Genomic DNA, 25,524 nt, shown 5'->3' on the forward strand with positions numbered 1-25,524 from the left:
TCAATTCACATACTATTACAATCTTGAGAAAGTCATTTAACCATTATATGCCCAAATTCCTTGTCTATAAAATGGGAATAATGTTAGTACTATGTTTAAGTCATAAAATTACACAAATAAACTGCATTTAATGATCTGGTACAGTATGTCGTCTTATCTGCTTCTATTTTCATGGGCTTTTATGCTGAAGTTTTCTTTTCAATTTCTCCTGATAGTACTAAAACTACAGTTTACAGGGCCTTGCATTTAAATGTACCAGAACATACCTACCAGAATTGACCTCTTCCTTTTTACTCTTACTTTAATACCATTCTACTATTAGCATGTTGCTGAAAAGGAAGAGAGGAATATTAGGGAGATAGGCCTTTGGGTCATTCCACATGCTTGAAGATATCAGAAATAAGATGCTTTAGAAGAAATCTAAGACCTTACAAATCAAGATGTCAAAATATGGATTTCATATCTACATCAAAATTTTCTATTGTCAATTACCTGGTACTGGTTTATAAACTTTAGAGATGTAGTCTATGTAAGCTGAGAAGTCAAAGATGAAGACACCATTAATTTCAGTGTCTCTGAAGACTCAATTCTCTTGAGATGACACCGTGCTACATGTTCATATGGTGGACGGGGCTAGTGATACCTTCATGTTTCTTTTCTAAGGATCTTAATCCTGTTCATGAGGATAGAGATAGACTAGAACATCATATGATTTTATGAAAATACCAATATTCAAACCATACCGTAGCACAAGTTAAGCAGTAGTACATATGAATCAGTAGTGCAAATGAACACATTGCAGAATACATGTTCCAAGGTGACAATAAAATATTCTGCAAAAGAAGCTACAACCAAAAGTTTATATATACTTTGATACCATTTATGTAAGGAACATAAACACTTAAAAATCATTTACAATAAAAAGGGACCAGGCCAGTGGTTATGAGTACCTGAAAGTACTTTCCTCATACCTACTCCAAGAGGTGCCCTTGCTACTACAAAAAACAGTGCTGTCATCACTCCCCGAGTGTCTCAAGTGCCCTGTCACTTTTATTTTGGGGGGGGGGACTTAAGGTTCAATGTATCTTTCCTCCATAATTGTTTTTCTTTAATATCTACCACTACTTCCCATAATTTAAAGTATTATATATTTTACTTATTTAAATAAATGTATAGAAATAATTTTGGGCCATAAGGAATTGAGAAGAACCAAATTTACTTGTATAGTAGAGAAATATTTGGATTTAAACCTGTAGTAGTATTTCAGATTGTGGTAAAATAGCTTTTTAGGTGTTTTGAGATATTTAAATTTGTGAAATTGAAGAGATAGGACAAGATTGAATATTAACATTTGTATTTTGTTGGATGTAAGTGTTAGTTGAAGTATTACTGTGACTAAAGTAACTTTCTCTTAGGAAATATAGTTGATATCATTAAGTGATTCATGGGCATCTAGACTGTTTGATATAGTATACAACGATTTCTTCTTATTCACTAATATGTTTCTAGTTGATTTAGTTAGATGGTTATGTCATTATTTTTAATATTTTATCATACACTTGAAACTTAGGAACCATTGTAATGTAAAATTATCTCTCACTTAAAAGATATTGGAGAATTTTTAACTTGTTATTGATGTTTCTGTATCTTTATGTTCTAATAATACTTACATTGAGTAACCTTATACTTCTTTGGACTTGTTTTTGAATGTTCTGAATTAACCAGAGCTTAGCAAATAACAGCCTAGTGCCTAATTCTGTATAGTTAGGAGCTAGGATTTTAAATGATTAAAGAATATTTAAAAATTTATGACACTTGACAGTTATTCAAAATTCAAGTTTTAATGTCCTTGCATTATAAAATGCAAACTTTTTGAATTTTTATTTATCTGTCTGTATGTGGGTGTTGGGGAGGATACATACTGAAGCACATATGTGAATGTCAGAGGACAACTTGCAGGGATAAGTTCTCTTCTTTAACTATATGGGTCCCAGGGAGTGTGGACTTGAGTTTTCAGGCTCGGTGACAAGTTTCCTAACCCACTGAACATTTTCACTGGCCCCATTAAACTATAACTACATACAAATCACTTCTGTGCCTGCATTGTGGCTATAACAGAAGAATTATTCATTAACTGAGACCTTTGAAATGTAAATATTTACTCTTGGATGTGCTATAGAAAAAGTCTACTGACCACTGGCATATGGTGTATACCAACTGCTAAGCTGTAAGGCAACTAGTGAAAAAAAAGTACCAGATCAGAAGTGGGTCTGGCATGATGGTATACTTCTGTAATTCTAGTACTTGGAAAGTTGAGGCAAGAGGATCATGAGTTCTATATCAACCTTGGCTTTATAGTAAGACCCTGTCTCAAACGAACAAACAAACATAAAAATAGCAACAATAAAAGTAACAGTGTTGTAATAAGGGGCTATGGGGCTGCGTCCCCAGCACCCCATCCGCCTGCTAGCTTATGCCCCAAAATAACAACACACAAACTGTATTCATTTAAACACTGCTTGGCCCATTAGCTCTAGCCCTTACTGGCCAATTCTATCACCTGGACTAGCCCATTTCTCATAATGTGTTGCACCGAGGTGCGCTTACCGGGAAGATTCTAGCCTACGTCCATCCTGGGTGTCCATCCTGGGTCGGAGCTTCATCGCGTGTGCCCCTGAGAGCTGAGCTATGGTGTCTCTCTGAGGTGTCTGCCCCCGAGAGGAGAGCTGTCGAGTCTGAGCTCACTTCCTCTTCCTCCCAGCATTCTGTTCTGTTTACTCCTCCCACCTATGTTTTAACTTATGAGGGCCAAGCAGTTTCTTTATTGCTTAACCAATGAAATCAACAGATTGATATATGACACTCCCACATCATAACAGAAATGCTTATCTTACACAAGTACTATTTTAATAGTTCTGTTCTTCCCTCCATAATTGTTTTTCTTTAGTATCTACCACTATTTCTCATAATTTAAAGTATTATATATTTTACTTATTTAAATAATCTGTCATAGAAATAATTTTGTTTTCCCCTCTAGGTTGTAACTTTCATAAGGTTATGAAAGATTTTTGTCTGTATTGTGTACTGTTTTACTCCCAGGGACCTAGGCCTGTTAAAAGACACAGGATATATATCTGAATAGACTGTTGCATTGAAAAGGCAACTGTGCTGATTTTGCTGCACATTACTCTACCCTAATCTGAGGGAAAATGGAAAACAAGAGAAAGTACTCTTTGTTTAATTGCCTAACTTAGCTAGTATTGTGCTACAGATTCTACAGGGCATCTCAAAATTCAGCAGTATTTGATAAGATTTTGGTTCTTCTTTCTAGTGAGTAATTGCATACATTTATATATATGAATTATTTACTATGTATTAAATATAAAGTATCTATAGTGTTATGGTATTCTAATGTTATAGTTTATGATTTTTTAAAGTTAATAATACATAGTTTCACTAAAGACATAGCATTCACTTATGTATATACCTGAATCTCAATCTTTTATATCAGTTATTGCTTTTATGCATTATAAACAATAAAGCTGGTGAAATGAATAGGAAGCAGCTAAGGTTAGTTAGTGGAATTTACAAGAATTTATTAAGCTCGCTGGGAGTAGGTTGTTTAATGGATGCAAAGAAATTGCTTAATGGTTTTCTCTGCAGTTAGAATAGATATCCCAATGCTGTACTAACTCAACTCATAAAGTGTTGTATAATTTGATCACTTATTTTTATCTTTAACCTTCTCTCATTTACCATGCTAAATCTGTAATAGACTTTGAGATTTTTCTTTAATTAAGTTCCTTTATTTACGCCTTAAAATATAATGAACAGAAAAAAGCAAATAAATGTAATGAACACACACACACATTTCCATAAAGTCTAAGCTTTACTCCTCAGTGAACATATCTGTTTTATTTACCACTAACTCTCTAATGTTCAGGAAAATTGCTGACTTATGATATTAAGTAAACATTTGGTTTTCGCTTTTGAGACAGAATCTCATGCAATCCAGGTTGGTCTTGATTTGCTATGTAAACAAGGATGACCCTGACCATCTGATTCTTTTGCCTGCACAGGCTAGTGCTGAAATTATAGGTATACAACACCATGACAAATTTTCCATGGAACTGGGAATCACACCCAGGGCCATGTCATGTTGGCAGGCACTCTACCAGTTAAGCAACAGCTCTAGCCTTAAAGTAAATAGCTTTTTAATGATTAAATATTTGACTGAAAGAATACCAGATTTGGTGTCAGAAATTCTATGTCAAGATCTTGAAATGTATTCTAAATCTTGATCTATATGTTAGTTCACGCTAGTGTTACATAAGTCAGCTTTCCTTCTGTGTGATGAAAACAGAAGACAATCACCAAATGGGGATGGATTTGTTTCGGTTTTAGTAGTATCAGTCCATGGCCACTTGGTTCTCTTGTTTCTCTCCCTTTTGGAAAGCCAGTTCATTACAGCAGAAGGATGTGATGAAAGAATACTGCACTCTTATGGCTACCAGGATGCAGAAAATAATAAAGGGAATAGGAACAAAATATGTTCTTTTGGAACATGCCTCCAGGGACCTATTTCTTTCCATATGGTTCCATGTCCTAAAGTTTTTGTAACCTTTTAGTAGTGCCATTAGCTGCCGATGAAGCCTTTAACACATGGCCTTTGTGGTTCGTTTCCAGATCCAGACCATCACAAGTGTCTTTGTGAAGACTAACAATTATAATATTAGCATTTTAATACAAATGTGTTGAGATATTAACCAAATCCTGAAATGTTCTTACCGACCAGCTATGTGAACGTGAGGAATCTGATTGCTTCAAAATTTATCAATAGGTATTACTGTTTCTACCTCTTAGGATTCTTTTGGGCCCTAATAAGATGACCCAAGAGTAGTTGCCTTGTAACAGTGAACATACATGCAACAAATACCAGTTGAATATTTATTATTTGAAGTATGTGGTAGCAAAAAGAATATGGAAATGAAGCTTCCAGAGGCCTAATAGAATAAACATTTCCAGGTGTTGTGGTACATGTCACACCACTAGGGGTGCAGGAGGATCTGTGTGGGTTCCAGGCTAACCAAGGCTATGCTGTATGACCCTGTGTCAAGACAAAGCAGACAGGACAAGACATAGCTCTTATAGAAGAGCCTTCTGACAGCTGAAGGAGTCTAAAGCTTTAGGAGATACAATAAAAAGGAAAGGGTCCCCAGGGTCTACCTCATCTCTACAGTGCCTTATAATGCCTTTTAGCTTTTAAACCTTAAAATTAGAAAGGCCTTGAAATGTGGCAAAGAAACTAAACATTAGGACTGGCAAAGCTATAAGCATGGTGGCCAGAGGTTATTGTATATATTGTGTATCAACATGCAGGGAAGGGCTGAGAAGCAGCTTCTCTAACTTGATATCCTTGTGGCTGAAAAGTAAAGGCACTGTGGATCCCCGCAAATTAAAATGTAGCCTGCAGTATTTTGAAGCTAAAAGCTAATTGTAATTGAATCTCACGGGATTTTTAGAGGAATAACTACAAAGAATAGGAAGCTGGGGAAAAGAAGGCAAGTATTTGTAGAAACGAAAAAGGACGTGCCTAAAGAATTGCCATCTCAAGGTTTAATAGTATAGCTGTAGCAGAATCTTTAAAATTAAAGTTTAGTTTTCAAAATTCTGCTAATAAAATAAATATTACACTACCTTTCTGTCTTAAGTTGTAATTATTAATTTTTAATGCTTTGAACCAGATTGACCAACTGAGAAGAAAATTAGAAAAACCATATGGAACCAAGCCATTTGGGTGGGAGGTACCAAAACTTTGTTAACCCTTCATGATTTTACTTACTGATTCCAAGAACTACTATAGCTGTTTTCATTTAAACTTTCCTTAAGGCCCATAAAGTTAGAGATGCTATGGATAATACCAGTATGTTGAAAGGCTTAAAAGGTTAAATGAATTGCCTAAGATCAGATAGTAATTGGCAAGCTAGGCCTAAATTCCAAAGTCTGTACTGTGTTTTTACTTTTTGTTAGAACTTTTATCAAATTCACTTATTTTTCTCTTTTGTAACTTAGAACAGTTGGTTGAGGATCAGTGCACAGACATTTCATTTCATATACAATTCTTAACACATATACCAAAAATCTGAAGAGCCATGCATTGTGTTTCAATTTATTTTAGTTGTAGATATACAAATGTATTAATGTTATTTATATATTCATATATATATTACATTCATATACTAATTATATGAATGTAATATATGATATTCATTTTACTTTATATATTTGGGTATTTTGCCTGCATGTATATATTTGTACCACATGCATTTATGGTTCCTATGAAAGTTAAAAAGAGGCCTTCAGATCCCTTGGGACTGAAGTCCCTGTGTAAATGTTGAGAATTCAATCCAGGTACTCTGCAAGAACAAGTGTTCTTTTTTTGTTGTTGTTTGTTTTTCGAGACAGGGTTTCTCTGTGGCTTTGGAGCCTGTCCTGGAACTAGCTCTGTAGACCAGGCTGGCCTCGAACTCCCAGAGATCCACCTGCCTCTGCCTCCCGAGTGCTGGGATTAAAGGCGTGCGCCACCATCGCCCAGCAAGAACAAGTGCTCTTAACTACTAAGCCAACTCTCCACCTTTTGTGTCTATTTTAAATAGTTTTTACATTAATGTTCTGGTTTCAAATTTGTCCACAAATTTTTCTTAAAGAAGATCTCACATAACTGGCATGCATATAATCTTTTCTATCTGTTGATGCATAGTTTTATATCACAGACAACATATCATCAAGTTTTTTTTTTCTTCTATAACATTATCAAAATTGTTAGGAAAACTGACCACCATAACCAGAATAGAGGACATAAAGTTCTGACAGAGCAAGAACTTGTGAGTGTTTTTGTTTGTTTGTTTGTTTGTTTTTAAGTGGTTCTATTAAAAACATGAGACTAGAAGTAATGCAAAATAATCTAGACACAAATACATGATTAGACTCTGAATTGCTGTTTAGCATGTTTTGTGTTGAAGTCAACCCAGCCTGTTTACATTTTGCTTTCCTTTCCTTTTTTGTTTCCACTTTTTTTTTGTCTGATTATTTATTTTGAGAAACATACTCTTCTATAAGAACATGTTGACTATCCTGCTACAATTAATCCCTTGATTAATGTACAATGAATAGGTAAAGTTATCAATTTTGAGCATATCCTTTCATTTAGATGTTTGCAGAATATTTACCGATGCTACCTTGGCAGGAGTGACTTTGTCTTGACAGCCTTGCAGGGGGACCCTTAGGCTCTTCCTTGGCCCTTCCAAGCTGACCTTTCTCTTGGTCATCATGTGGATGGGAAGGCCACCTGTGCAGCTGGAGAACTATATGGAACTAGATTAGAGTCATATCCATGACCCTTAGTTTTCTTACCACATTGGCCAGATACCCCAGCCTTTGGCAAAAGTGGCCCTGAAGTTATTTAAAATGTCATGCTTTCCTTTAGTCATTACTTTATGCATGTACCTATCAAGAAATATATCATAACATTATGCTCTATATAGTTTAAAAACTATAATAAAAATTCAAAGATTGAAAAGTAAGCAGAAAATATAAAATAGTTATATATGATAGTTAAATATATATAACTATCTTATGCTTACTTTTCATATATATGGAACATAATTATATATGTGTTATATATATATATATATGTACATATAAAGCTAAAATTAGAGAAAATATGAGATAAGCTATGTAGACTACACTGACCTCAAACTCAGAAAGATCTACCTGCCTCTGCCTCCTGAGTGCTGGGATTAAAGGTGTACACTGCCAATAATGGTTGATATATTAGTTTTCAGGAAGCTAGGATCTAGTTATAGAGCAGTGGTTCTCAACCTTCCTAATGCTGTGACCCTTTACTATAGTTCTTCGTGTTGTGGTGACCCCCAGACATATAATTATTTTTATTGTTACTTCATAACTGTAATTATGCAACTTTTATTAATTGTAATATAAGTTTGCCAAAGGGGTTGCAACCCACAGGTTACAGCCGTTGTTATAGAGCTTAGTTAGTGCTATGCTAGGTAAATAAATGGAAAAGTTGGAAGTGCTACTTAGTTTAAGATAGGGACCTGACTGAGAAACAAGATTGAGGAGAACTCATTCTTAGAGAAGTATAAACCTTCTCTAAAGGTTTCCCACAACACAGACACACAAACATACACTACATACACTTATGTGTGCGTACGTGCACACACACACACACACACACACACACACACACACACACACACACACACACCTCAGAATAAAGGAGACTAGAGAAGCAAGGATCCAAGTTAAGGAGACACACTGAATGTTGGTAGCAGAAGCAGCAGTAAGAGACAAGATGAAATAGAAAACTTAGTTTGGGGTGATGTGTATAGTAGGCCATTTAGCCTGTATCTTTAAGGAAATCATTTTGCTTAAAATAAGATTCTGATCTTCAGATCGGTAACTATCCTAATTGTTATCGGAGAACTCTATCCAGTAACTGATGGAATCAGGTTCAGAGATCCACGGAGAGTCACTGGGCTGAGCTCAGAAAGTCTTGCTGAAGAAAGGGATGAGGGATTATATGAACCTGGGGGTCATGACATGGGAACCCAAAGATAGATGACCAAAGCTCATGGGAATTTGTGGTCTCTAAATCAACAGTTAGGGAGTCTCCATGGGACCAACCTAGGCACCCTGCCTGTGTGTGACAGTTGTATAGCTTGGTTTCTTTGTAAGACTCCTTGCAATAGAATCAGGACCTGTCTCTGGCACTTAGCTGACTTTCCCATGCTGGATTACCTTTCCCAGCCTTGATGCAAGAAAAGGGGTTTGACCCTGCCTCCATTTTATAGGCCATGACATTGTTCAAGCCAGTGGGAGGCTTGCTTCTTTTTGAATGACAACAGAGGAGGAGTAAGTCAGGAGGGGAATCTGGAGAAGAGGAGGGAAGGGAAAGTGTGGTTGATATGTAAAATAAAAGAAAAAATATTATTTAAAAAAGATTCTGAGCCAGGAAGTAGTGGCTCATACCTTTAATCCCAGCACTCGGGGATGTAGGGACAGGCAGATCTCTGTGAGTTCGAGGACAACCTGGTCTACAAGAGCTAGCTCCAGGATAGGCTTCAAAGCTACAGAGAAGTCCTGTCTCGAAAAACCAAAATAAATAAATAAATATTCTGATCTTTAGAGTTTTGCCCCTAGATGTCTAGGTGAAGTAGTTATTGACTAGGGTAAAATTAACCTTTGTTTCCTTGGTTTCATCTTTTCCAAGGAGAAGGCAATCCCAGATCCAGATGACATTTTTGACCTCTGGAGAGGCAGCTGCTGTTTGAAAATCCTAGCCCATGCCTCACAGTCCTTTCCTTTGTGGTTCTCACTAACAACAGAAATAGGCTTAATTCTTTCTAAAGAGATTAATTAAATATTAAAGAAGAACAAGCAAGAAATTAAAAAAAAATGAAATCAAGAAGTCCTGCCAGATTTCTTTAGCATCTTTGATATCACTGTCTCTGCAGTCAAATTATCTTCACCCCTTAATTCTCCTTTCCTCATAGATGCCACTGATTTCCTCTTAAATTCAAAATTGAGTCATACTACCACCATTCCACTTAACTCTTGCAAGTCATTATTTGTACATAAATAGATTACCCTTTGCTGTATTGCCCTTTTCCTAATGCCTTCCCAGAATAAGTTCACTTGAAAGGTGACTGCGACTTCAAATTCTTGGTTTCTGATAACAGCATATACTGATGACTTCAAGGAGAAATACCAGTGAGACTAGAGTAGTTCTGTACCCTAATTTAGCTTGGAGAGTTAACCTATATATTAACAAGGGTTTTTCATAAAAATATAACTTAAATTTTATTGGCATATACTAATTATATAATAGTGGTTTATTATGATATTTTCATATATGTATATAATAATTTTGATCATATTTATCCTCCATTACTCTATTTTGTTTCCCTCCCATTTTTCCAACCCCCTTGTCCTTCCCAACTATTCATTACTTATTTATTCACTCATTAATTGATTTATTTCTTGCTCTGTTTTTGTTTGTTTGGTGTTTCTGTGAGGAGCTCATAAGAGCTGACCTTTCCCTGTCTAAGATTATTTTGAGGAACTCAGCTGATTTCAAAAGAAGATCAAACAATAAATGTTCTAAAGAATCCAATCCTGAGAAATGTTGTTCATAATAAAATACTAAATAAGTTGATATTGTTTTGCTACATTTTCTTTACCTGTTTTTAAAATTTTTATAATTTTATCTTATTGCATGAACGTGTGTGTGTATCATGTGCTTGTGAAAGTCAGAAGAGGGAGCCTGATCTCCAGAAACTAGAGTTGAGGATAGTTGTTAACTACTGTGTAGCTTCTGAGTACTGAACGTGGGTTCTGAGTACTGAACGCAGGTCCTCTGTTAGAGCAACAAAGTGCTTTGAAACATTATGCTATCTCCCCAGTCCATCATTATCATTTTTAAGTATCTGAAATGTTTGGTGACAAGGAAACTTGTATAGGCTTATGCCAGCATTTTCTAGATTTAACAAAGAACATTTGCTTTTGAAGCACATAACTTTAACATCCTACAGGGTACACAGAGTGTGTTTTTTAAAAAAATTAAAATAGAAAGTGGTTTATCTGATGCCATACAACTAGTTATCAAGTTTCAGTTTGGTATTTATTCTTGATTTCCCCTACTGAACTTCTAGTAAGTTTCTTAATGGATTTATAGATCATATCTTTTCACTACACACACCCACAGTCACCGACACACACCTAAACTCAACTGCTTAGCTACACATCAAGAGCTTGACAAGTGACTGGTAAATAGTAGCTTCATGCTTTATACCTGTAAGAAATTGATGCATTAATTATATACATTGGCTTCTACATATGTTGTGTTCATGCTTTTTCCATTTATAAAACAGAATTTTTGTTTTTTGTATAACTTCCATTGCCGTTGCAATTTATGGATTTCCTTTTGGTTCTCTTATGTTTTTGTTTTCAGGAATCCATGGTCCTTGATTCATGATGCTTATTGGAAATAATTGTGGGCTGATTTGCCTCAAGGATAATTTGATTAGGGGCACTGCCGTTTGACACCATTCAGAAAAATGTTATAGGATAAAGGGAATTGTACTTGTCATAGAATGCCAATGAAGGGAAAGAAGAGACAGGCAAGCTAATAATGTGCTAGCCCGGTTATTAACATCAAGTCTTTGGCATTTTTGCCTGTCATCTTTTGTTGATAAGGCTGTCCTCCAAAAAGATAAGCGTGTGGCCAATTTAATGAGTTTTATTTGGCAAGGGCAAAAACTAATACCAGAAAAAGAAGGTCATAGTTAAGTTGGTATAGACAGCCCATGCTTTCCAAAATTGTACTTCTGTCCTCTGAGGTTAGGTATCTGTGATCCATAAAACAGTTTTGTCAGCGAGCGAGATTAGAGTGCATTGAAATGAAATGCTCACACTTACTACATCAGCTATAACGGAGCTTATCTGATATAGTGACTCAGCCTTTGTGAATCTGACTGCGTATGTGCTCTGTTTTGTACAGAGAATCATCATCCAGGACCTGCCAGAAGCCACAAGAAAAAAATGGGGAGGGGTAAGTTTCTCTTCCCTTTTGAAATGATTTTCATTCGTAATAGTAATCTAGCATTCCAGGGAAATTGAGACTAGAAATATGTTTGTAGGTACTTAAGTTGTATTTTTTCTTGGTGATAGAAAATTTGGTCTGATTGAACACTATGAATAAAAAGACCAACATACTATGTGTTACTCACTGGTTCTTTTATTTTTTTTTCTGATATTTGGTTTTCTTTTTTTTTTAAGATTTATTTATTTATTATGTATACAACATTCTGCCTCTGCCCGCATGCCAGAGGAGGGCACCAGATGTCAGTACAGATGGTTGTGAGCCACCATGTGGTTGCTGGGAATTGAACTCAGGACCTCTGGAAGAGCAGCCAGTGCTCTTAACCTCTGAGCCATCTCTCCAGCCCGATATTTGGTTTTCTTGTTGCTAGTGGTGGTGGTGTGTGTATGTGTTTGTGCACGTGCACATGTATATACATCTCCCAGGACAGAGAGGAATAGTTCAAGTTTGATATTATATAAATGTTCCAAATTCCAACTTCTTTATAACTCTTTCCAACGTTACCCACAAGCCTTGATGCTATGAGTTTTGCTAATAGTAACAGAAATTGACTCACTCAGTAATTAAAAACTTTTAATTTACTTGCTGCTCATTCAAGGACCTGGTTTTGTTCCCTGTACCAACACTCACAACTGACTATAACTCTGGTTTCAGGTGTTCCAATACCCTGTTGCTTCTGTGGGCATTTATGTGCACATTGAACACAAACTAATTCAGGCACATGTATATACACATACATAAAAATAAATTACTAAATATTTTTATTTTTTTTTCTTGAGACAGGGTTTCTCTGTAGCTTTGGAACCTGTCATGGAACTAGCTCTTATAGACCAGGCTGACCTTGAACTCACAGAGATCTGCCTGCCTCTGCTTCTCCAGTGCTGGGATTAAAGACGTGAGCAAGCCCAGCTATATTTTTAATTTTTTTCTAAAAAAATTAGCACAAATAAAAAAGCTTTTTTTATGTAGCAGTGTTTTTTGTTTCTTTTAAAATGTAAATGTAAACAATAAAAACCATTACATGAATTTTTTGTGCTTGTTTTTGCTTTTACATGAAGTTATTATAGACAGACAATAGAGAAATTTAGGGTCATTTAATTTCTAATATGGACTATGCGTATTAATGACTTTATAACAATTCTAGTACATTCATATCATTAAAGCAACATGCTAAGCTGGGTGGCGGTGGCACAATCCTTTAATCCCAGCACATGGGAGGCAGAGGCAGTCAGGCAGACAGATCTCCGAATTTGAGGCCAACCTAGTCTACAAAATCAATTCCAGGACAGCCAGGGAAACTCTGTCTTGAATCCCCCTCCAAAAAAAAGCAACATGCTATAAAGGGTGTTAAGGAAAGATGCTTTATAAAGTACTATACTAAGATACATATAAACCCAGAGATTAAAAACCTGAAATCAAGTTCCATAGCCATTACTTTAGTTAAACCTCAAAGTTTTCCGATATGGGATTTTTTTCATCTCTGAGGTAGAATTAATGCATCCTGCATTTCCAGCCTCAAGAAGATGTGGTTAGCATACTGTGATAATATGTGCAAGTATATAAAACTGTAAAGTCTAATAACATAGCACAGTGGTATCAACTTATTGCAATGTTTATTGAATAAATATATCTTTATTGGTACTTTTAACAGTCAAACTGAAATTATTGGATCAGATGCTTTTGAAAGCAACAGATATTAGAGTGTGGTTGTGCAATTTATCTAGAGTTCTGCCTTAAGTTGCTTGCCCCATCATAATTTGTGTCTATATGCAACCGCCACATCACAGATCACTCATAGGAATTCTTTCTGCACCTTGTTGCTTCTGCGTGCTCCAGAGCTTCCTTTGGAAGCTGTTTTGTTTTAGACATACCGGTTCTTTCTAAACCTTTAGATACCAATCTCCAACCATTTACATTTTTTTTAAAATAAGTAAACATTGTAAATAAATACATTAAGACATATTCCTAGAATTAATCCATGTTTGTAGTATCCTAAATTCTGCTGTCAGTGGAAGCTTCCAGAGTATTTCATATTGCTTAGTCCTCACCCAAACTACCAGGCTACAAGCAGGTTTAGAGAATGCCCTAGCTGTTTTCTTCCATTGTCACCATATGAAAAAGAGCTACACTGTCAAGGAACCTATTATTTCTTGTTTCTTCTTTTACTTTCAAACTGATCATCAGTCACTAACAAAGAGATTGTTAGGGGCCTCCTTTAAAAGATGCTGGAACAAATAGTGATTCAGTGCCCAGGCACTTAATAGAACAGGACTTAGTAATGCAGTCTGCAAAGATGGGCATATTTCCAACCTGGAGACTGAAAAAAGGAAGTGCATCACATAATGTTGTTTTTACAAATGCAGGAAGCTTGTGATAGCTGTTTTTTGACTTCTGGTAGCTACCACTTTGAAAACATTTATGTAAATATAAACGAGACACCATCCTTTATTCTTTAAACTTTGCTGTAGTTTACTTGATTGTATTATATTTGCTTGATTAATTGCTGATTCTTTTAGTGGAAAGAAGAGAATGTTACGATGTGTGCTTATGTTTTTCTTTTTTGGGTGTTGTATATTGAAATTTTTACTGCATTTGATAAACATTCGCACAAACAAAACTCAGTATGTCACACAAAAGGACACAATTGCAAAGATGGCATCATACTTATGTGAGAAATTTACATTGAAGTTAATTTATTTTGCTATTCTTTAATAAGGACAAATAAATATTTTACAAATATATGAATCTTTTATTAATGAACATGAAAGTTCACAAACTTTAAATCTTTAAAAGGAGGAACAGGCACTATGTGTAGTTCAGTTGCTAGAGTGCTAACCTAGCATGTACAAATCCTTGGATTTATTTGTTCCCTGGCATTACATGAGCAGTTGCTACATGTCCATATTCCTAGTACTTGGGAAAAGAAGGCTATGAACCAGGTATTCAGGATTAACCTTGAACATATAGCACGTATGAAGCCAGTCTGTACTTCATGAGACAGCAACACAATAAAATGGGAGAGCAGGTAAAGAAAAGGCATGCATATTTAATTTTTTATTTGACTATAATCAGTATTTACAGTGTTTATTTGTGTAGTACTGAAATTGCTTTTATTCTTTATGATGTCTTTAATTGAGACTTACTATTTACTATTCAAGAATTTGTAGTTATTTTTATATTAATAAATATTTACAGTACTTTGTAACTCACAGATGTTTCCTCTGACATTCCTCTTTATTTATCTTGTGCTATAAGAAAAAACTCATGTTATAAAATAAGGATAACCGTTTCCATTAATATATTATCTGTAAACTGAAACTGATTTAGAAAATATCATATATAATGAATAGCCTATAAACAGTTTATATATTAGAGAGCCAAGATGCAAAACTAGGTCTTATGTTATCATAAGTTTTCATTTCTTCTGATAAACTCTGAATATCCTTTATTATTAATTATTAGTAATATGTGAAGTTGATTACATATAAGCCCTCTGTTGCTGAGAAAATTATTGATTAATTATTTTTTCAGATCTATAGTGATGCTTTAATATCATGAAGAAATAGACAGATAGTCAAAGTGAAATAGCTAAGTGTCCTAATATTTTTGGTGACAGCAAAATCACACAGGTGTTTCAGATAGCAAAGCATCACAAATATAAAGATACTATAATCAACAATGGCCTGAGCTTGCAGTAATTCACAGACCAGCAGCACAGCTTATCAAAGATCACAGCAGACATCAAGACATTTCACTATGTAAACTTTGCTCTAAACATTCCACAAGGGAAGGGCCATAAAAGAAAAGACTCAGTCAGCACTATTTACCTATCCTATGTGAAAGTGATCCTTTTGACTAAAGACCTTTTACTCTTGTGTCTTTTCTTGAAACAGACTATAATGTGTCATATAATCTAAAATTTTATGACATGAAATGATGAGATGCTAGTTCAAAAAATGTATGATTATATGTAAACTTCTGGTAGAAAATTAGCATTTTTACAAAGAAGAGAATGGGAAGACTACTTTTTCAAGTGAAACTTAAAGTTTTATTTTTATGATTCTTCCCCTAAGCAATTTGTACATTTCTAACAAAATTTTAGAAAACACAATCCTCTTAATAATGTCTTTATCCATAAAACAAATTGATTTTTTACTGTGATTTTTATGACAATCTGCATTCTATTTTTTAGATACATCTATTGATATGATATTTTTTCTGTGCTAGAACTCATTGCATCTATAAGTGCTTTTGCAGTAATTTGTTGTATCTATTTGTTACTCATGGCTGATTTCCGTGTTTTCACCTTAAGAACAGAGGTGCTCTCCTACTAGGGCAGCACAATAGAGCCAATCCTGTTAGCACAGGTGTGGGGGAGCCATCCTCATTACCAATCTGCTTTATGGCAGCATGGATGGGGTAGAGTTGACCACACCTCCCTACCCTGTTTCCATGAGGGCAGTTCATGACCCATTCTAGCTGCAGCCCTCAGAGCAGCCAGCCCTGCACCTTGCCCGAGCAGCACAATAGAGCCAATCCTGCTGGTGCAGGTGTGGTTGAGTCAGCTCCAAAATTGTGAGCATGGCAGAGCTGTCCCCATTACCCACCTGTCTTGTAGAAGCATGGCCGGGAGAGAGATAACCCCCATACCCATCAATGACTGAGACTGATAGGAGAGGTGGCCCTGTGGTTATAAATGTGGGAGAGCTGTTCCTAACCACCACCTGCTACAGCACTCTGGAGAGCAGGCCTTTACTCCTCATCAGGGCAGCACAATAGAGCCAACCTTGTCAGTGGAGGTGTGGGTGAACCAGCCCCAAAGTAGTGAATAAGAGAGAGCTATCTCCATTACTCATCTATCTTGAGGTGGCATGAATGGGAGAGGAGTTGCTACACCCATCAACACCTGTGTCAGATGGCAGAGCTGGCCCTCTGGTCATAGGAGAAGGAGAGCTGTCCCTGACCCCCACCAGTTATACTAAGGAGAGCAGGCCCTTCACCTTGCCTTAGCAACACAATGGCACCAATTCTGTTGGCACAAGTGTGGGTGAACCGGTCCCGAAGTAGTGAGCAAGGGAGAGCTGCCTCCATCACTCCTTTGCCCTGTGGCAACATGGGCAGCAGAGAGTAGCCCTCCTTGCCACACCTATCAAAGCCTGAGGCAGGCTTGAGAACTGGCCCTTAGGTCACAAAGCTCAGGAAAGCTGTCCCTGCCCCCTACCAGCTGCAACACATGGGAAAGCAGGCCCTGCACCTCACCTGCATGACACAATAGAGGCAACCTTGTTGGCTGAGGTGTGGGTGAGCCAGCCTGGAAGTTTTAAGTGTTGGGAAAGTTGTCTCCACTACTCATTTGTTATATGGCGTGTGTGAGGGATGAGAGATGACCCTTTATTGCCTGCAAAAGACAAGCGAGCTGACCCTCTCCCTTACCAATTGCAGCACTCAGGGAATGGCCCCTGCCTCTCACCTAGGCTGCACAACAGAGTGCCTAGTGGTTGGAGGTGAGGGTGACCTAGCTCCAATGTGAGGAGCAGAGAACTGCCCTCATTACTCACCTGACTTGTATCATGGGCCAAAGAGAGAAGTCCCTCCCCCACCCCATGCCTATCAATCCCTGAGATAGGTAGAGGAGCTGACCCTAAGGCCATAAGAGCAAGAGGGCTGTCCCTTCCGCAAACCAGCTGCCTGAATACCTTGCCTGAGCAACATAATAGATCTGGTGTGGAAGAGCCAACCCTGAGGGCTTGAAAGCACTAGAACTGGGCCCACCCCTCACTTATTGTTACAAGATTTGAAATAACCAAGGCAATTTGGAGAGCTCACCATGGGAGTAAGAACACAGGAAAACTGTCTGGCAGACAACCCTACCCTGCCTAAGCCCAGATCCAGGGTTTTGAATTGGCCAACCCCAACATCCACCCAATATATCTTCTGCTAGAGCACATGAAAGGACCCGACTCACATGCCCAAAGCTACAGGATCTCCACAACACAGGGCAACAACAGGATATCCAGGAAGAGTCCTAATGAGGGCCCAGCATCAATAGTGAAGTAGAAACTAGAGGCCTCAAACCAAACACTGCATGACTTTGCAGTGAACACTTGCAAGTAATGATATATGGACAAAGGGGTTTATGGCATGACTCACTGTGTCTCACTGCAGCTTTCATGATGAAATTTTAAGTTTTTTATTTCCTTTTTAAAATTTTTCTCCTTTTTTGTAAATTTTGCTTTATTTGGGGGTATGTGTAGGAGTGGAGGGTAGATGCCGAAGGGACTGGAAAATAGGATCAAGTTACATAGTATAAAAGACAAACAGAATAAATAAAAAGAAAAAAAGAACAGAGATATCGAGGAGGCTCCTCATGTTGTTTCAATAATAGTAAGACACAGATGCCCTTGCCCATCCTTTACATAAAAAGGACGTATGGCCAAGTAGCATTAAACACATTGAATTTTTGCTTTTCTTTATAAAATCTAACTTACATGGAAAGCAAGCAGGTATTATTTGGGAAGACAATGAGAAAAAAATGTGAAGGTAGTTTAACTTTTTCTCTTCCTTTTCCAGTATTGAGATTTTGAAACTCATTTAAATGCTGAGGCAAGAAGCAGAGTTCTAAGCTTAGAAGAGTGTTTTAGATCTATAAAATCTGAATGTGAAAAGTCACTTTCTATCTTCATGTTGCATACGTAATGGTAAGATGCCCTTGCTGTTCTGCTATGATTGAATATAGAGTAGTTCTGTCAATTCTTAGGGCCAAGCATGTTGGCACAAACCTATAAACCAGGCACTCAGAAGATGAAGAGAGAACTGTTCAGATGTCAAGGTCATCTGAAGAGCTGAAGGCCAGATTGTCAAAGTAAACAACAAAAACAAACAGAAATCCTCCCATGATGATAATGTGATTAAAAACTCGTGAAAAAGATTTTAAAAAGAAAACTTTATAAAAATCTCTAAGGATTTTAATTAAAAGAAGAAATGATTTGGAAAATGAGCCTCAGAATTCAGCACAAATTCAGAGCTCATAGGCTCTTTGTGACCTCTGTTGTCATTTAAGACTTATTATTCCCAACTTTAGAAGGAAGAGTTAGATAAAAATGAAACACACAAAACAGTTAATGAATTCTGTCCCCCTTTTGATTGTGAGCTTTTAATGGTTGAGTCATGTCTCCTGCCAGTATTTTGATCTCTTGAGGGATATAGTGTAAAATTCTTAAACTCAGAAAAAATACGTAAAGCAACAACAACAAAAGCAATCACTGGTTGTCCTGCATAGACTAAGACTCTGTCCTCATACTAAGTCTTGATAAGCTGGGAACATGGATGAGTTCTTTGGGGGAAAGGACAAACATATGCAGTAAGCCAAGAATTATGCAGCATGAAAGTATGAGGAAAGATGAATACAATCCATCTCAATTCTTTGCAATTCTAATCTTCAACTTTGGCATAAAGCTCCATATTTTCAAACAAGGAATGAGTCTTCAAATTGACAAGTTGTAAAATCTCATAGCATATGGCCTAATTTTATTTAAAAGCTCTGTGTAGTTCAAGTAGTGGCATTTATTTAATGGCAATTAATTATTTCATTTTCTTTCCTTTATTAGCTCTTAGACCATCTTATTATGGTGACATTTGTGCTGCTGCAGTTTAAATGATGTCACTAGTTTATTGTAAGCACTTATCGTCTTAATTTTATAACAGTAATACAAATCTGCTTGGGACTGACAGCTACCATTATTTATTCCTGGCAAATGTTTTCCATTAGAAAAAATGGGCTATTTAATGGAATGCTACTTCTTCAAACCAACTAAAGAGAGCTTTTTTCATTGATATAGTCTTTTTTGCCTTTTGTATAGATTTGAGAATATAACACTTGGTGTATAAGGTGGGGTTTTAGTTTTTTATTATTTAAATTTGTTTTTAGACAATTTTGCACTTGTACAAAATGCGTAGTGATCATTCTAACTTTTCACCTCCTTGACACCTCTGTTAACTCCCATCCTCCCTACAAATCTCTCTCTCATGCTTTTATCTATTCATTTTGCTTTGTGACGCTTTTAGGGTTTCTACTGCTATGACAAGACACCATGACCATGACAACTCTTATAAAGGGAAACATTTAATTGTGGTGACATGATTACAGTTCATATTTTCAGTTCATTGTCATCAAAGTGGGAAGCAAGTCAGCATGCAGGCAGACATGGTCCTGGAACTGAGAGTCCTTGACATCTTTATCTAAATGCAACAGAATGTGAACTGAGACACTAGGTGTGACTTGAGCGTACAGGAGACCTCAAAGCCCACTTTCACAGTGAAACACTTCCTCCAACAAGGCATACCTACTCCAACAAAACCAAACATCCTAACAGTGCTACTCCCTTTGAGGGGGGATCATTTTCTTTCAAACTATTAACCAGGGCATCTGTCTGAACAGGGGGTTGGAGGTAATGGCTGGAGCTTGGAGGATTCAGCAATAGGTATACAGCTAAAGATGGTACTTTCATTTCCTAGAACTTGTCAAACCAATAGTTCAGAGGTAAAGTGAAGGGCCTCATGGTTCTTCCTCCGTTTACCTCCACGGACTCTTTATAGCACTGATCTTTTGAGTACCTAGGTCAAGTACTTGTAGTTGTTACAAGTTACTGATTGCAGTGGTTGTGTCAAGTTCAGAGAATATTTCACAGCTCTGTATCATATTCTGGTTTTTACATACTTTCTAATTCCCTCTGGCATAGTATTTTCTTAGCCTTAGAAGGTGTTGTATAATACTGAGCCCACAGCCATTGTTCATTCTCTACATTTTGGGCAAGACATGAGGCTCTGCATTCACCACCTTTTATTATCAGAGAAGGCTGCTCTGATTAAGGCTAGGAGTAGCTTTTGTCTGTGGGTATAAGCATTTCTATTTGTCAAGATATGTGTTTTTAAAGGTTTCTTAATCTCAAAATTAATTAAACTTTTAAAATTGAATCAAAAGTGACATAAGTTTGGCCATTTTAAAGTATGTAGGTTGGCCAACAATTTCCAAACCACTTTCATCAGTCACAAAGAAGACCTCATACCCAGTAATCTGTAACTTTATATTTCTTCTACCTTGAAACCCCTGGAAGTTTCTATTCTGCATTCTATCTCTACAGATTCAATTTGTCTAGACACTGCATATAAGTGGAATCGTGTGGTATGTTACTTGAGTTTCCTAATGATTTATACAATAGAGCAGTCATTCTCAACTTATATCATGATTCCCTTAGGCTCAAAATCCTTTTTACAGGGGTCACATGTCAGATATCCTACATATCAGATATTTATATTACGATTAATAACTAACAAAATTACAGTTATGAAGTAGCAATAAAAATAATTTTAGACTAGGGATTCACCACAGCATGAACTGTATTAAAATGCCACAGCATTAGGAAGATAGAGAACCACTGCTATAGAATATTGTTTTGTAGATTCATTTGATATCTGTCTACTTTTTTTGGTGAGGTATTTGTTTAGGTCTTTGGTACATTTCTTAATCCATCTGATTGCTATTTTATTTTTGAGTTTTAACAGTTGTTTATCCATTTAATGAAATTATTTTTTTTCTTTTGGAAATTTTAACTCAAGGTCTGAGTATGTAGCCGATTTAACCTTGAACTTGTAGTCCTCCTGCTTTTGCTTTGTGTAACAGTCTTTTATCACATATAATTTATAAAAATTTTTTACCCTGCCTGTGGTTTGTCTTCCATCCTCATGATATGATTATGTTTCTTATGAGTCAAAGAGAAAGCATCAGATGGTTCTAGAGACTGAGGCATGTTCTAACCCTATAATCAAATATCTGTGATTTTGGTTTAGTCACTTAGCCTGTACTTTTCCATTTTCTTAGTCAGTTAAATAAAAGGATTGAAATGGATCAGTGGTTTCTATTACACTCAGTGAAGCATTTAGTTTTCTAAAGGAGCCCCTGAGGGAAGGGAGAAAAAGAAGAGCTTTAGACAGAATAACCCCAGTTTGGATTTTTTTCTGTCTTTTTTTCTTTCTATAGCTTTGATGTGAAGAGGATTTTTTTGGCTAGTTAACTTTAGCATGCCACCAGTTGATTAAATAAATCTCAAAAAGTGCTCTTCACATTTGAGATCCTGTGATTCATAAGCCTTAATTTACACTCATTGAAGTTGTTTCAGTATGCAAAGAGGGAAAAATGCATCCACAATTCCATTATCAATTTGGTTTTAATGATCATTAGGTTGTTTATTAATAAATATTTGTAGTATCCTTTTGCTAATAATGGCTTATAAGACATAGGCCTCCTCACTATATACTAACCAGATCACAACTAAGGTCTTAAACCATATTTTGCTACACATAGACTTTTAAAGTAAAAAGGCATATAGCTAGACTTGAGAGGTGGCTTAGCAGTTAAGAGCACCAGTTCATCTTCCAAAGGACCTGGGTTTGATTCTCAGAATCTGTGTAGTTACTCATAAGCAGTAATTCTATTACCAGGGGATCTGGCATCCTCTTCTGGCATCTTTGGCCACCACACATATATGTAGCAAGAATGCCTGTACACATATAATAAAAATTAATCTTTTGACATATACTTTTTTATGTTCTACTCTGTACACCCCTAAAATCTCATTTTTTAACCCTTTTAGATAGCATCACAATGTGTTAGATAAAAAATTCTTCTAAGACATATGATAGAATTCTAGCAATGGTATTCCTACAAACCCTCTAGCTAGTTGAAAGTGATAACCTAGATTCAAGACAGCAGCTACACACAGGGCCTTGTAAGCTTAATACGGACCAGCCTTCTTAAGAATACTGTGGTAAAATAACCAGGCTAGCTAAGGATAAAACAATCTAATTTTATTTATTATAAGGGAAAAACTCATGAAACAGGAAAAGAGAAATCCAAGCATAGCAATGTCTCAAGGGAAAAGGCTCAGAGAGAGAGCACACATGGAGGTGCACACCATTTTACCTGGGACTCAGCGAAGCCACACCTTAACTAAGACCCACCTCTTAAGGATTATTGATTAATTAGGCTTTCCATATCATATCCCCATTTTGTCTAAACAAGAGCAATCCAAACCCATACAAAATTATGTACAATAGGAACAAGATATCAAGTATAAAATTACAAACAATATGAATAATGTTAAACAGACAGGAAGTACAATCAAGCACAGATTCTCTGTGTATTTTCCATCTTTGTGCAGCTTTGTTTTAACCTCTATTTCTTTTATTTTTACTTTTCCTTTTTGAGACAGGTTCTCTGTATATCTTTGTCCTGGAATACCTCTGTAGACCAGGCTGTCCTTGAACTCTCAGAGATCCATCTGTCTCTGCTTCCCAGGCATTGGGATTAAAGGTGTGTTCTACCACACCTTGAAGTCACAGAGGTCAATCTATCTCTGCCCCTTGAAGTCTCAGAGGTCAATCTACCTCTGCCTCCCAAGTGTTGGGATTAAAGGTGTGTACCACCACACCCAACTACTGTCTTTCTTTCTTTAAGAACTTTAGCTTTTTTTTCAAGCCTGCACATATTTTTAAACACACTGTAAACCATTTAGAGTTTTTTTTTTTTTTTTTTTGCCATGGTTCATTGTCTTCCCATAACCTTTTATTTTATCGGTAGTGAAAGGCACTATAATCTCTGCTGGGTCTATACCTGATAATTGACAAAGTCTCAATTTACCTTTTATAATTAATTCAGAGACTTTTTCCAAGTGTTTAGTTCTTTACTTGGTTTATGTGGTAAACCATCCATTCTAAGATAATATTTTCCCTCTGCGTTAATATACCTGTAGGAGAAATTCTGGAAGGCAATATGACTAGGATACAATTAAGATTTGGATTCATCCTATCCACATGTGCCTCCTGTAATTTCTCCTCAACAATTGTCAATTCCTTTTCTGCTTCAGCTGTTAATTCTCTGGGACTATTCAAGTCTCTATCACCATCTAAGGTTTTGTTTAAATGAATCATTCAGTTGGGTGTTATCCCAACAGCCAGTTGTAGACTGGGAATGTTTCCTAATAATGTTTGAAAGTTATTAAGAGTCTGCAACTGGTCTCTCCTAATTTGTGCTTTTTGTGTCCTAATTTTCTGTATACCTATTCTGTATCCTAGGTAATTAACAAAATCTTCCCTTTGAATCTTTTCAGGAGCAATTTGTAATCCCCATTTAGGCAAACTTTTCTTTACTTCTTTAAACATCCTTTCTAAATTATCTACATTTGAATCAGATAACAAAATGTCATCCATGTAATGATAGATTATAGACTTAGGAAATTGCTTACGAAATATTTCCAATGGCTGACTTACAAAATATTAGCACAATGTGGGACTGTTGAGCATCCCCTGTGGGAGGATAGGCCATTGGTATCTTCTAGTAGTCTGAGAATTATTATAAGTAGGCATGGTGAAGGCAAATTTTTCTCTATCCTTTTCTTGTAACGGTGTAGTGAAGAAACAATCCTTTAAATCAATAACTATGAGAGGCCATCCATTTGGTAACAAGACAAGGCAGAGGAATTCCAGATTGTAGCAGGTCCTTTTTTAAAGCTTGCTGCTTTTCTTTAGCTAGAGGCCACTGTTTAACCCATATTGGTTTTTCAGTTAACTATTTTTAAGGCAGGACCATTAGTACCTCTGAACTTTTATCAATTGCTTTATGTTCTTGTACAACCTGAATCACTGGTGACCATCATCTATGATATCTTTTAATATTTTCCCCAGAAACATAAGTTTTAAGGGCTACAGGAATGTTAATCTGGGTAGTTCATTGCTGCAATAGGTCACAATCCCAGAAATTTACTTCAGTCTTGCTTTCTGTCCTTCTGGCCCTAGGCATTCAACACATAACATGTTTTGTTTTACCTGAGATAGGGTTCCAATTTCTAGGACCTGAACATCTACCTCTTGAAGAGGCCGATTCAGATGCCAAGATTCTGGAGTAATGATACATACATCCACACCATGTCTAATAAGCCTTCAATAAAAAAATGCCATTTGTACACACTTTTAGCTTTGGTCTTTGGTCATTTATAGAAGTCTGACAGAATATATGTTTCCTATGTCCTGCTGGAGTTTTTCACTCATCCTCCACATTTATTCCATCATTCAGACCAGTATTGCTTTTTACATTAGGCAATGGATTTCTTTAATTTTCCTGGTAAGACACGTTCTCCACAGTAAATGGGAATGACTGACCTGCAAGAGGCCCCCCACGGCATTTCCCAATGGTATTGGGTGCCTTGACTGTCTTTCGCTGACCTACATTCATTGGTCCAATGTTGGCCTTTGCCACACCTCCAACATATACCTGAAGGTTGAGTCCTCCTATTCTTGCTATTCCCAGAGGAGACATTATTTGAATAATGTATATAATCCTTGTCTATAATCCCTTCTCAGATGTCCTATTCTACCACAATTAAAATATTAGAAATTTCTTCTCCAACCCAAGCTTCAGTACCATAATCAAATGTCTTGACATTCATTGTATGCAAGACCCATACATCCATGGGTGCTGAGCTGATCTTTCAAGGCCCAAAAATTCTTTTGCATTCTAATTTGACATTCTTATAAACCAAGGATTTAATTATTATATGTCTAGTTTCTGGGTCAGTTACCCCTATATGTACAGTCTTCGTGAATCTTTGTAAAAAGTCACTAAAAGGTTCTCACTGACCCTGTTTGACCCTAAGATAAGATAAACCTGTATTTCCTGGTTCCTGATTTCTGTCCCGAGCATTTAAAGCTGCTGTGCTACATAGCGCCAAGGTGTGTTCGTCATAATGAGCTTGACCCTGAGGATCAGAGTAAAATCCCTCACCTAAAAT

General features: G+C 36.5%; 1 protein-coding gene across 2 annotated transcripts in view; it reads left to right on the forward strand.

Annotated features, from left to right (window-relative positions):
- Prrg1 (proline rich and Gla domain 1) overlaps positions 1-25,524 on the forward strand; it is a 120,509-nt gene that overhangs the window by 37,876 nt on the left and 57,109 nt on the right. For both annotated transcript variants that reach the window (XM_075957862.1, XM_075957863.1), the window contains exon 2: positions 11,582-11,632. In XM_075957862.1, the coding sequence (XP_075813977.1) occupies positions 11,623-11,632 (10 nt within the window). In that variant the 5' untranslated portion in view covers positions 11,582-11,622. The remainder of the gene's footprint in view (positions 1-11,581; positions 11,633-25,524) is intronic.

Source organism: Microtus pennsylvanicus, chromosome X, assembly GCF_037038515.1.
Source record: "Microtus pennsylvanicus isolate mMicPen1 chromosome X, mMicPen1.hap1, whole genome shotgun sequence".
Lineage (NCBI taxonomy): Eukaryota > Metazoa > Chordata > Mammalia > Rodentia > Cricetidae > Microtus > Microtus pennsylvanicus.